Raw genomic sequence first — 13,592 nt, forward strand, 5'->3', positions numbered from 1 at the left:
AACACTCACGCACACACACAAACACACACGTTGCGACGACGACGCGGACGACGGGAAAAAAATGAACGGCCGACGACGGCAACGGCTGTCGTGTGCTGCGGATGATGATGTCGACCCGAGCGCACCGATGGTCGAAGGTTTACTCCGCGTTTGCTGCAGCACCGAGCACGGTTAAGGCCAAAATTTATACTAAACGCAAAGCACCGTCGATGCCCGACGACTGATACGGCCGTCGTCGTCGTCGTCGAGTTCGGCTTCGGCTGCCAGGGTGACCAGCTTGCGGCTAGCTGTCAACCCGGCAGAGGATGGCCTATCGTGTGTGCGAGCGTGTTTGCCATTCATAAACAACAGCGGCCGACGGCAACGATGGTGTCCGGGTGCGCATGCTCCGGGAGTAACCGGAGAGAGCCGTCGGGATGTCGGCACTGCACTGCACTTTCACTGCGGCCGGCTAGAAGGTATAGCTGGCGGAAAGCGATCTCCCCGGCGCGCAAGGTGGAGCTTTTCCTTGATGGCGGAACTACTCCGCAAAAAGCAGATCAAGATTACTTGTTTGGTTGGAATTCGACCAAAATTATGTTGGCAATACTAGATATCAAGTATTGACAGACATTGCGCAGATTGACATTCAAAAAATGACTTTTTCGTCCGTTTTCGAGTTTTGGGTTCTGATCTTAGTAGTCTTGTGCGTACAGTTTTTATGTCGAAATACGTTACACAATGTAGTAGGCTAACTTTTGACATTAGGAGTGAGGATTACCATAAAAGTGGAACCATTGGAACCTCATTTTTGTGTGGCTTTTGAAAACCTTTAATAATACATTTATTATAATTTTCGAATTTCGAATTAAGTAGTGATCTGAGTCTGAAATAAACTGATAAAATGAGGTTTGTTTTATTTCTATCGCAGAATCAAGCAAATAGGGATCACTTTTGTTCTATTATTTTATTTTACAGGACGCAAATTGAACAATCTTTGATATTTGAAGAGAAAAAGCAAGTGCTGCCAATGCCTGACATCCCAATTGACGTCGTTTGATGCTCATTTTAGTCATCCGTTAGTCAATTTCAATAATCACCGATGGATCAGCGGCCGGCGATTGTAATACTTTTCCCCCGGGGGGGAAACACGCGTGAGAAGCGCCGTGAGCCGTGAGAGCACGGCCATGAAAATCAATAACCTTCAGTCGAGCAGATGTTGTCGGCGCACTGTTGTCGTCGTTGTTGCAAGCGACCCGTTTTCGGTACCGCGTGACCAGTCCATCAGTTTCGCGGTGGTATGTTTAGTGGACACCGTGTTCTCCATCACCACCCGGTGCTTATTGTTTCGAACCAACGACAATCGAGCCCACTGTGCCGAGCATAGCCGGAAAGGGTAAGGATCCATCGGAAAGGATTTCACGCGAAATTGGCAGCCAATTTGCCCTCGACTTGGCAGAGAGCACGCCGACGACACTCGACGTTGTTTGCCAGCTGTCAAACGCGTTGCTGGTGTCGTTTGGTCACCAGCTGACGCTCGGCTGCACCACTACCACACAAAAATGGGCATCGAGGATGCCAACGCCGGTGTGAGAGTCCTGCTCCCGGTGGTTCCGGTGGCCAAAGTGCTGTTCGTTGGTTGCGTTTTCAATGTGAACTGTGTTGTGTAAACAAAACTCGCTCCTCGAATGATAGTGCGCAAGTTGGACTGTCCTGCTAGTGGAAGCAATTTGCCTGCCTTATTTGTCCAAGCCCAAGAGGCAAGAGTTACGCGCCACAGGAATTCTTTGGCCGACCCATGGTGCGGCTGGTGCCAAAATAATTCCACGTCACGTCGTACGGATTAAAGTCGAACGTTGCCGGCAACCGTAGCCGAGGCGAGTAATTCGTTTGATTTATGGTAAATTTGACTCGGGCGGTCGAGCGCTGTTTGTCGAAATTACAACCGAAAAGTGTACGCAAATAAACGGAGGATAAAAAACGCAGGAAGACGAGGCGAGTGTCACGCAAATGAATCATTAATTTTAGCGGAACTGCTTGACCTATAAAAAGGCCCGTCGCCTACTGAGACGAGGGCTTTTGTAAGAAGCTTTTCTTTCGCACGGAAGAAAGCTGCCCACGAATGTTCGTTTTTCTATAAATATCCCGTTCGTTCCCGTTTGGATCGCCGTCTTTTCTCCGGGAGCGGCTTACGCTAGGATATTATTGAAACTGTAGTTGATTGACACAATTTGGAGGAATCGCTCGAGCGATCGAAATAGACGTCCAAGAAGTAGTTGTTTAGAAAAAACGTAAGAGCAACAAAACCTTGTCTTTATATACCTTTCAAAAAAATCAACAGGAGTCCATTAATAATTATTTTCTTCTTACTTTAGTCTTTCTGCAACATAATCCAGTTCCGGTCCAATGATCCATTCCACCATGTTGGTTCTTAGAAATGAACAAAAATCTCGTTTTCCGCTGGTGGATGCCTTGTCACAGACGGAACCATGGATGCTGCTGGTGGTGGTGGCGGACCGATAACAAGTATCGATTCCGATCATTTAATCCATCTCGCTACGTCAATTTCATTTTGGCTATCGTTTACGTTCAATACCTCCCGCGTCCTCCCCGAAAGCCACTATTGCCAGGCCTCAAAAGGAACGACGGAAGAACAGCTAAATATTGACCTTTTGGCCTTAAATGGTGCTGACCCGGTTTTTTGCTTCCGCTGGCGGGCGATGCTGCGACAAAATGTTGGATTTTATATTTTTGACTTTCGGGACAGAGTGAGAATATCGGATCCAGCTCCGCGAAGGCACCGGAGATGGGACCGAGTGGGTCGAATCGAAAGTATGTCATCCGTTGCCGGTGTATCGTTTCTGTTAGCTTAGGTCGTGCGATTGAGTGTCCGCTGAAGAGTGGTCCATTAATTAATTTGTAACCAAGCCAAGTTTTTCGAAACGGTTCCGATTTTATTTTCCGAATAACAACCTACTGCACGATTTTGGGGTCCAACATTCGGATATCTAAAGGAGGTGACCTTGCAGTCATAGAAATCCTTCTTATTCCCGCTCATTTTGATGTCCTTCCCAACCGAGGGTGGGTCAGTCGGTCCGGTTCCGCAGCCCCGTAGCACTGCCAGCATCCCATTTTTTGTATTAAGTGCTAAATGTATATCTAGCTACATCGACCCACAGTAGTCCTGCGCGCGGCCGTTGCCGGCAGGACGCCTGCTGTCGCATGAATAAAAGATCAGGCTCGTTACAGCAGTAAGTGTTTCGCTCCCGTTATGTCTTCGTTCGGTGGCGTTAGGCGCATGTTTGGAGATCGAATAGATAAGGGATGTCTCAAATTTAAATGCCGCTCGCTACTGGCTCTTTGTTTGGCAAATATTGGCCGACAGAAATTGAAGACATACATTTTAGTAATAGAGTTGTTTCAGCGACATGTAGCGACAAATTTCATGTGAATTAAGAAGTTCACAACAATTAAGTGTCAGCTGCCTTAACACTCTCAAGATTCAGATAATCTTTTCTATAGTGCCGTAAGAGATAGGCTCAACGAAAATGGATTGGTTTCTTTCTCTTTTAGATCGACTTCTGAAAGGTCGGGACTTCAACAGCTTTCAAGGGTTTTCGAGCGTACACTGCGCCCCCGACGGGAGCCTATTGTCACTAAATCACGCCCCTATAAAAATCCAAAGGACCTTTGACGCCCCTCCGATACTACGGCTCTTCTCTCCGACTCATCGTTCGGTGGTGGGTGTCGAGTAGCGTCCCTTGGTCTAGTTCTTCGGTGCCTTTGATCACGTGGGTTTTAAGAGGATATTAAAGAACTTCAGAATGGCTGTGGATCACCAGGCGGCAGACCTCCGGCGAACCCTTGATTCGAGCGTCGCTCTCATAAACCCACATTTATGATGGGATCGGATTTGGGGTCTGTTTTGTGTTCCGTTAAACTTTGCGCTTTCACTTTCTTAAAGCCACATTTCACATCTTAACTCTCGATTTGACTTCAACGAACACGAAGAAGCCATCCAACGTTAATCAGCTTCGAAAGCTCATCTTTCCTTTTGTCACTCACTTTAAATCCTGAAACGGCGGCCTCCCTGCGGCCCGAACAGAAGACGGCGTTATGATAAATGAGCCACAGCGTCTTCGGCTTCGTCTGGCTGATTAATTGGCCTCCCTTGTCCTCGTTACTTGTCGGCATTTTAAGGTTCGCGGCGTTGAGAACCTTTTCGTCCCTCCAGCTGGCTGGCTGACTGGCTGGCCTCGGGCAAAACAGTCAGGCAGGACAATAATTGGGACCGGAAAGGCAGTAATTGAAAATAAATTAATGAATTTCGGTGCGGTTGATTGATGTCCGGTCGCCGGACGTGCCACGTGGCACGACGCGAGAAGTAATGGATATTTGAAACCACGTTGGTGTGGCGTGCCTCCGAGCTCGAAAGTTCGGAACGACCCCACTCATGGTTGTGGTGTGGCTGAAAACACGTCCTTTGGTGGGCGTCGTCATTTAAAATTCTTTCTAATTACTGTTTCCTGTTCCGTTCCGGTGTAGTTCCCGCACCGTTAAGATGGGGAATCTTGTTCGGAAGACAAATTGGAAGAAAGTTTTCGCGACGTTCGTTTGATCATCACCTTAAGCACTCCGTAACAACTTCCTTTTGCGCAGATGGTCAATTTCGCGATGAAAACACGGACACGACGGTGGTGAGGTGAGTTGAGATGTTCGCTCCGCATTACGTCGTTTCCGTTTCACGGTGCACCCGTGACACGGGATGAACAGGATCGAGAACGTGGCACCACGAACCGTGTTAACCGTTCGCAACTCCGAACATCGCACCGAACGAAGATGTTTCCCGCTGATGTGCGATGGTGGAAAGTTTGAGAGGTGGGTTTTTGAGCTTCTTACCGAAAGCCCGCCAAATGTGCAAGAATGTGCAGCGTGCGCCCTTTCTCACGTTTGAACTGCGATGCACCGGCACGGAGTGAGCGGAAAAATGCAATTTAAATTTCAAATTGTGCACCATTTCATGCTTTCCGGTTTTCCGCCGTTGCACGAAACAATCGGTTTTCGGATCGTGTTCTGGTTCGGTTGCATTCCCCGGTTGCAAAATGCAAAAGGCTTAGCGTGGAACGAATGGGTAAAACATTGACTTATTTCCGGAAATTGAATTCCTTATCATGCCTTCCGAGCGACCGACATTTTTATGGGACGTTTCAGTTGCCGAAGCATGCAAACGCAAACGACCTTTAAGAAGTTTAGGGTTCATTTCAGCCAAATTTCAGCATTTTAATGCGCCCTCAATCACCTCCGGGTGCGCATTAGATTGAATCCGCCGCTGAAAGGCGCTGGAAAGTGAAGCGTATCAAATCCGAATCAACGGATGCGTGGTATGCCAAACAACCTTCCTTCGAGCTGGCCGTTCGTATGAGGAATGCTTTTGAAGTGCGTCGCTTGATAAGCCAATTATCACACCCGGAACGCGAGTAGTACGCGGTGGATGGTCGCGCCGAGTCCGGGCTATCACCGATCCGATGGCATAATCCGCGTATGGCCCCGCGCCACGTTGCTGTCGGCACGGAATCGAAAAGGTCCGCGGGCGGCACCATAAATAGAGGTTGGGCCAAAGTGGCCACGATTCGCCAACTGGTGCCGGCCGGCATATGGTGCGGTCCGATTTGCGTGTTTTATTGATAAGAGCTCTCGAAGCCCCCCGAGTGGCGGGTGCGCCGAGTACGTAGTGAAGACGTAAATAAGGTTGTATTAGTCACGAAGTGTGTTGCGCACGCGAAGGAGGGGAACGACTTTTTCTAAGGGAGCACGTAATACTGTCTGTAATCTCTAATCTGTTGCCATAATTTTGCCCCGTATACTTCCAGCATCACCAGAGCAGAGATTGGCGGCGGCAGCACTTCGGATAGGATCGAACCGTCGAAACGTGTGGTGGGGCGACAGTGTGAAACCACGGATTTCACGGCACGGCATACGGAACGGGGTCGTAGTCCTGCTCGCTGGCGAAAGTGAATTCTCCGTCGATCGTCGCATTAGTCGAAACCAATGGCAATGGAGTTCGATTCCGGTTCCGCTGAGCTGAACCAACGGATAGCCGAGTGGTTGCGCTGGGATAAGGTTGGTTCCGCTCACGAACACTCACGCTTTCGCCCGGTTCGCTACTGACTGTTCCTCGGCTGTTCTTTTTTTCCTTGCAGAACGAAAAAACCTGCGATGAAATACGTGACCTGGCGGAGCGTGGCGAATGGGAGACGCTTCGAGGACGGCTCCTGCAGCGGCTTACCTTCGGCACGGCGGGACTGCGCGGTGTCATGCACGGTGGCTTCAACGCCATGAACGACCTGGTGGTCATCCAGTCGGCCCAGGGGCTGGCCAAGTATCTGCTACAGTGCTACCCGTCGGCCGAAGACCGCTCCCGGGGCATCGTGCTCGGTTACGACGGGCGGTACAACAGCAAACGGTGAGCAAACTGGTGGTCTCCGAGCTCGAACTCGAACTCTTCACTCGATTTATGCTGCGGTGAACATTGGCACGCTCCGGGTGCACCAGCGTGGGTCGTGACTCAACAGCGAGCGTAGCTTTTGCATGCATTTGTTTGTTGCCTTTTCTGAGTTAATGTAGACAGAAGCGCTCATTATCAAATGAAAACTGCTCTACACTAACACCGCAGGCAACGGAACGATAAACGTAAAACTAATTCGAGTTTCCTCCAATTATGCACCCAATGCGGGCCGGACGGGACTGCTTTCTTTCGTCGTTTCATCGCCAGGTTCGCCGAGCTCAGTGCGTGCGTATTTCTGAACGAAAACATTCCCGTTTGGCTGTACGGCCGCACGGTCGCCACACCGTTCGTACCGTTTGCCGTGCTGGAGCTGAAGTGTTTGGCCGGCATCATGGTGACGGCTTCCCACAACCCGAAGGAGGACAATGGCTACAAAGTTTACTGGACCAACAGTGCCCAGATCATCCCACCGCACGACAGAAACATCCAAGCGTCGATTCTGGAGTGCTTGGAGTAAGTACCGAAAATAGTCCTGTAAGGCTGTTACCGACGACGGGTCATACAGCAAGGTGAATATTGCAAACGGTGAACGGTGTACTGAATTGTTAATTTTCCGGAGAAGCCGGAAAAGTTTTAATAGTTTCAGTAAATGTCGGAGTTCAGCAAATCAAACTTTTAAAAGCGACCTGTTGGCGTCGTTCTCTACCTGTTTCCGTTTTACAATCTCGAGCCGTCAAGGTAGCCGTGTTTAAAAACTTCTGTCTTCAAACATCAAATGTTTTCGAAACGATCGAAGAAGTCGTTGAACAAATTCACCAAACGGTTGTCCAGAGAAACTTTGTAAATTCACTCAACAAACTTTTAACAATTGAAATGTTTGAAAGTGTTGATAATGGTGAAGAGGGTTCAGAATTTCGAATCACTGCATCGTTTTGAATTAACGCTTTAAGTGAAATGCAAAACCGATCCTAAGTGAAACCAAAAACCCATCGAAAATTACTACCCGTCTGGGGAAAGCGGCAATTTCGCCACGAGACCCCGTTAACTTGCCGCGGCCAGAGGGCAGGACAGGCGCTTTGGTTAAGGTTTTCTACGATCACTAGACTGTGCTTCGGTCTTGAAAGTCGACCTTACTTGGAGGCGGAAAAAGAACGGTGGTAGAACCGACCCAGAGGGGGTTTTATGGTGAAGCCATTGGCGACGGTCTTCGGTGCTCCTTATATTGATCCTCCGGTGAAACAGCTGGCTCGTGGCGCGCGAAGCGGAATCAACATGGCAGTTTCTTCCCCACCAACGACGCAGCGCCAGCGAGGGCAAGCCTCCCGCAGAGGTTAGGGTTTCTTCCGTTGTGGTTTTTACGCTCACCGAGCAGCGCAGCTGTAGGAATTAATAGTAAGAAACGGGATATTCCGGCACTTTGGAAATTAGTTTCGCACGGTCGGTGCACTAGCGGTGGCGGTCGGTGGCCTGGAAGAGTTGAGCAGAGTCGCGGCAGTAATAACAATTTATGCCAGCCCCACCGGAAACGGAGAAGTTTGAACCCAAGGAAGCTCACAAGATGGTGAGATGGTTAAAGACGGGAAAGTCGCAAAAGTGTCGCGTCACGCCAGACACCGAGAGTAAGTAGATGGATTGCCGTCGGCGGTGGCAAAAAGGATGATGTGGATTTGCAAAAGATTATGCTAACATCAGTGTCTGCATCCGTTGCTATGATCCGTTGCTAGGGTGCCCTCACCGGAAGAACAATTTTCTTCGGTTAGCGAATGACATTACATGAGCCAAGGAAAAGCAGTTGATTACTTTCATCCTCTTCTCTCGCAGACCACTGGCGTCCTCGTGGAATCTTGATCTGCTGGTTTCGGACCAACTGCACGATCCGTACGACAAAATGACGGAGCTTTACTTCCGCAAGCTGCAAGCGAACGTTCCGAAGGCGTTCATCAGCGACTACAACACGGGCAGTGCGCTGCGTTTCGTCTACTCCGCCATGCACGGTGTCGGCTATCCGTTCGTGCAGCGCGCGTTCGAGTGTGCCAACCTTGCCGCGGTCGTCGCGGTGCCCGAGCAGCGCGATCCGGATCCCGAGTTTCGCACGGTCAAGTTCCCCAACCCGGAGGAGGGCAAATCGAGCCTGGTGCTGTCGATGCGACTGGCGAACGAAACCGGATGCGGCGTGATACTGGCCAACGATCCGGACGCCGATCGGTTGGCCTGTGCCGAGAAGGACGCCAAGTAAGATCAAAAGCTGTCCTTTGGAGGGGCGAGAGTGACCGAGCGAGCGAACTCACGATTGCTGTTGCTTTTCTGTTGGCCTAGGGGCGAATGGCGAGTTTTCAGTGGCAACGAACTGGGGGCGCTGCTGGGCTGGTGGTCCATTCGGTGCTACCGGGAACAGTATCCGGACCAGAGTCTGTCTGATTGCTATCTGATTGCCAGCACGGTGAGCAGCAAAATGTGCCGTTCCATCGCCGCCATCGAAGGGCTCCAGTTTATCGAAACACTGACCGGGTTCAAGTGGATGGGTAAGTAGATTCCGGATTAGGGTTTCTGTGCGTTGCGTTGGTTCATTAGCGACCAATAGAATATCGATTCAAAATGTGCGATGGTCACTTGTTTCTGAGGCAATTCGGGGTGCTTTGGAGACCCGTGTCCAAGTCCTTGTTGATTGTGGCGTCCTGACTTCTTGAAGTCGTTACGTGATAAGTCGTTTGTAGTTATTGAAACGGTTAGAACGGAATAATCGAATACGATTCTATATTTCTAACAAATAATTTCGTGTGTAACGAAGTTCTCCAGTTCCGTTAGTTTAATATGATAAGTAGGTTGGTAGCATGATAAGCTTGGTTTCTGGTACGTCAAAGCGAAGTAGAATAAGAAAAACAATCTTTAACCAGCACTGCTTGAACTGGAAATGTGATGCGCAACGACGACGGAATGCTAATGCAGGCCAGAACTGAGCTCGGCACCTTGTTTACCTTACCATGCATCTGCCTGAATTTGACCTTCTGTTCACAGGGGAGAATTCTATAGCGAAGCGAGCGAGTTTGTTGAAGGAAAACATTTTTATAGAGACTTGAGAATAATCATTTCCGGCTGGCGTTGTTACACACGAATGCTTGTTTTAGTCTCATAAACTCCTCCGCAAACGTCCGCCGTGCGATTTCATTTCATTAAAATGTTCATTAGGGAGATTAACAATTACGAAATGTACATTTTCATATCCCAGCGAAAGCACCTTCCCCCGTGGTAATTGTTTTTCTATCTCTCCGTCGTCGTTCGCTAGGCAATAAATCGGTGGAACTGCTGGCCCAGGGCAAAACGGTGCTGTTTGCGTTCGAGGAAGCGATCGGTTTTATGTGCTCGCCAACTGTGCTCGACAAGGACGGTGTCAGTGCGGCGTGCCACCTCGCGACGATGGCCTGCTACTTGCGCGCCACCTCCAACCAGTCGCTGGCCGACAAGCTGAACGAGCTGTACGATATCTACGGGTTCCACTGCACGAGCACTTCGTATCACTTCTGCTACGAGCCGCCCGTCATTGAGCGTGTCTTCAAGCGCATCCGCAACCTGGACCCGGCCAACGGTCCGGCGGACCAACGGTACCCCCGGGCCATCGCCGGTGGACGGTTCAAGATAGCGAACGTACGGGATCTTACGACCGGGTACGACTCCTCGCAGCCGGACGGAAGGGCCATACTGCCGACGAGCAGCAGCTCCCAGATGATAACGTTCTCGTTCGAAAACGGTGCCGTCATCACACTGAGGACGAGTGGCACCGAGCCGAAAATCAAGTATTACGCCGAAATGTGCGCCCAGCCGGGACAACGGTGAGTTTCCGGGCAGGATTCGCGACGGGAGCTTTCGATTGTCGCCAAAGCTCTGGCGGTTCAAAGTTCTGCTCGACTTCGTGTTCACGTTCGAGTAGTCGAGCAGTTGCACAGGGTGCCACGAAGAACCGCTTAACTAACGGTCTCTAATTTTCTGTCTCTGTCTGCTTGCAGCGATTGGGCCGGATCGAGATCGACGTTGCGCGAGATGGTCGAGGCTATCGTTGAGGAGCTGCTGCAACCGGAAGTAAACAATCTTACCCCAAGGTCGGATTAATTCAACAAGGGGCGGTGGTCGTCGAAAGTGGGGCGGCGGGGTTCCGAACCTTCCGACAACATTTACGCCACTCGCACAGTAATAAGCGCATCTTCACTTCTTGGCACAAGCGATCGGAAACGTAACGGAGAATGAAATCTCGTCGAACCATTCCGCCGTGCACATGGCAGTGCGCGATCATCGTATAACGAGAACGATAGAAACGTGAACAAATGAAACCAGAAGCTTTCCGAGGCATGCATCGATTGACAATTACTATTTTACTATATTTACTGACCCATAAGTTGCTGTAAGAATTGCAAAGCTAGGTAACAGTTCCCGTATGTTTAATTGAAATTTCGTTTCAACGAATTCGTAGAGAACAGCTAAACGTATGTATCTCTCCCGTTCCGACGGGAGGCAACGTTCCGAACGTTGAAAGGAAATATCTTAATCCCAGCAAATATGTTCGCTTGAAGACACCTAGAATTTGTTTGTTGTCTATTTATTTCTCTTCAATAAATGTGTTCTAATGAGTGAGTTAAACAGAGCGTGTGATTCAATCAACCCAAACACCGGCGTCCGCTTCGGACAGAACACTTTTCTTCACACAGAGTGATCCAAAATACAATGAACACGATGTCGCAGCATTTTTGTTCGTCGTTTATTTTGCTCATTCTAAGTTCTTTTTCAACTAAAAATCTTCCATCTTACAACTACTACAAATCGGGAGCCGACGGAGCACAATTAGTGTGGGCTTCGAGCGAAAGCATTATAAGCCTCTTCTTCCGCGTTCGGATCCAGATTGGAATACGTCACTTGTGCCGCTCCTTGATGCCTGTGACGGATGTGTGTGCGTTCCCACCATCAGAGCACCCATGCGATGCACCACCAGACCTTTGGTATTAGGTACAGACACGTTCCTGGCCTTGCGGGCGGCCGGTCAAATAAACCACCAACGGATGGCTTCTCTCTATACACAGTAGAAAACAAATGCGATCTGTTTGCCAGCAAACAATCATAAACAACGTGTGTCTGTGTGTGTGGATGTGTGTTTGTGTGTGGTGCTTGATTTAACAATTAACTTATCAGTATCATAGGCTAGAGTTAGTACCATTTGTGACAGTTTGATATTTGAGCGTTACGGACACGCTCCGTTCCGACACGGGAAACACTTGATCGGCAGGGACCGCCATAAAACGGTAAGAAATGAAAGTACAAAAACAAATAACGATAGTCTAACGTGGTAGTGTGTCAATAAATTATAACAATTTTGCCGCGGGACCGTCGCGACACGCACCCGTCCGGTGGCCAGACCGCGTACGGGTCGATCGCGACCCGCACCCACAACGCACTGGCATCCTCTCCAAGCGCGTTTAGCCGTTCAGTTTCTTGTAACAGGTAAAATCACAACACTCGGCCGACGGGTCACACGCCTCACAAGGATTGCCGGGCGGCTGCTGCGGCTCCTCGCTGGACCCGTTCCGCCCGATCCGATGCTCGCTGCCATTACCCTGCTGGGCTGCCTTGTTCCGGACGCACTCCCACTGCGCCCGGTTGCTGTCGATCGTGGCCAGAAACGCGTCCGTTTCGGGGAATATCTGCACCAGAATCTCGAACGTTGGCCGTATGACGGTGGTAAGGAATTCGATCTGCAGCATCGGAATGCACGCCTTCTTGCGGTCCATCATCTCGTTCGGCCGCAGCCCCATCTGCTTCTCCAGATCACCTTCGGCGAAGAACTCCGCGTACACCAGGTGCTGCAACCGAGAAACCGCGATCGTCAGTAACAGATTTATGGGATCGACCAATAACGACGGGGTACCTTACCGCTACGTGCTGGACCGTTTTCCACGACTTGACCTGATCGTTCAGATCGCAGCAGGTGATCATTAGCGACAGCAGCAACCGCTGGTTGGCGCCCTCGGCCAGGTTCTCCGACCGGAGCTTCTTCAGCCGGGGCAAGATGCGGAAGTGGTTCGCCAGATCGGTGGCCAGTATGAGCTCGCGCACATAATCGATACACTCCTTGAACTCGCCCGTCGACAGGCCGTCCAGTATCTTGCTGCTCGAGTCGTTCAGGATGCAGATGGCCTGCGACAGGTGGTGACGCTCGTTGACGCTACCCTCGCTGCTGTAGAGCCGGGCCAGCGGGCTGCTCGTTTGCGTCTGGTACGAGTTGCTGATGCCCCGGTGGTCCAGATCGTGACAGAAGGCGGCGATCAGAAAGGAGAAGCCTTGCATTTTGCTACAACACAGAGGAACTCGTCAGCACCCTCTTTTTCGCCCTCTTCCGGCGGTCCGTTCGACTTACGTAATGATGCCTCGCTCGAAAAGCCGCAGGTTCTTCATCAGCGAGTAGGCAAAGTGCGCCACGGAGAAGGCATGCCACCAGTTGTGGTACGGCGTGTCCCGGTAGCCCTTCTGCACCAGCAGCACGAAGCGGGCCAACTTGTACTCGTGGATCTTGAAGCTGGCGACAAAGTTCAGATCGTAAAACATGCGCATCGAGAGCTGCACCGACAGGGAGTGATCGCGGACGTCGCGCGGACAGAAGTCAAAACGCGGGAACGTCTGGTAAAGCTCGTCCTGCGTTCGGGTCGGTTCCTTCACCGCTTCCAGCGCGTGGTTCACTTCCGTATCGGGGACCTGCGAATGAGGCACCGTTACAGTTCTTGTGACAGCTCACCGATTAAACCATATTTTTCTTTTTTTTCTAGGAAGCACTTCCAGACGATCCACCTTTTTAATTCTTTTCAATGTAACTCCTTACCTTCATATGGTACAGCAACAGTTCCTGGGAAAGTTTGTAGCGTGCTTCCGCCTTCTGGACCTGCTTATGCACCAGGGCGTGCATAATGCTGATGCCACAGTAGACGGAGAATGCGGTGGCCACTTCCTCGTCGCATTTGTCGAAATGGAACCCATTAAGCTGCGGGTGGGAACGAGAGAAGAAGAACCAATGGAAGTAAGTTTGCACTCTTAGAAGTGAGCGAAAAAAGTTGTAGAAAATTGACCGCCAAAC

The 13,592-nt window shown here is 50.3% G+C and overlaps 2 protein-coding genes across 2 annotated transcripts in view; one reads left to right on the forward strand and one right to left on the reverse strand.

Annotated features, from left to right (window-relative positions):
• Positions 1 to 1,243: 1,243 nt before the first annotated feature.
• On the forward strand, positions 1,244 to 11,095 carry LOC128271055 (phosphopentomutase). The gene is made up of 8 exons (XM_053008488.1): positions 1,244 to 1,375; positions 5,850 to 6,099; positions 6,180 to 6,442; positions 6,752 to 6,997; positions 8,306 to 8,716; positions 8,801 to 9,006; positions 9,768 to 10,311; positions 10,486 to 11,095. The coding sequence occupies exons 2-8, from the start codon at positions 6,028 to 6,030 to the stop codon at positions 10,586 to 10,588; spliced, it is 1,845 nt and encodes a 614-aa protein (XP_052864448.1). The 5' UTR covers positions 1,244 to 1,375; positions 5,850 to 6,027; the 3' UTR covers positions 10,589 to 11,095.
• Positions 11,096 to 11,244: 149 nt separating this feature from the next.
• LOC128271056 (cGMP-dependent 3',5'-cyclic phosphodiesterase-like) overlaps positions 11,245 to 13,592 on the reverse strand; it is a 33,709-nt gene continuing 31,361 nt past the window's right edge. Inside the window, exons 9-12 of the mRNA XM_053008489.1 lie at positions 13,341 to 13,499; positions 12,882 to 13,216; positions 12,398 to 12,815; positions 11,245 to 12,327 (exon numbers count right to left, since the gene is read on the reverse strand). Of these exons, the coding sequence (XP_052864449.1) occupies positions 11,944 to 12,327; positions 12,398 to 12,815; positions 12,882 to 13,216; positions 13,341 to 13,499 (1,296 nt within the window). The 3' untranslated portion in view covers positions 11,245 to 11,943. The remainder of the gene's footprint in view (positions 12,328 to 12,397; positions 12,816 to 12,881; positions 13,217 to 13,340; positions 13,500 to 13,592) is intronic.

Source organism: Anopheles cruzii, chromosome 3, assembly GCF_943734635.1.
Source record: "Anopheles cruzii chromosome 3, idAnoCruzAS_RS32_06, whole genome shotgun sequence".
NCBI lineage: Eukaryota > Metazoa > Arthropoda > Insecta > Diptera > Culicidae > Anopheles > Anopheles cruzii.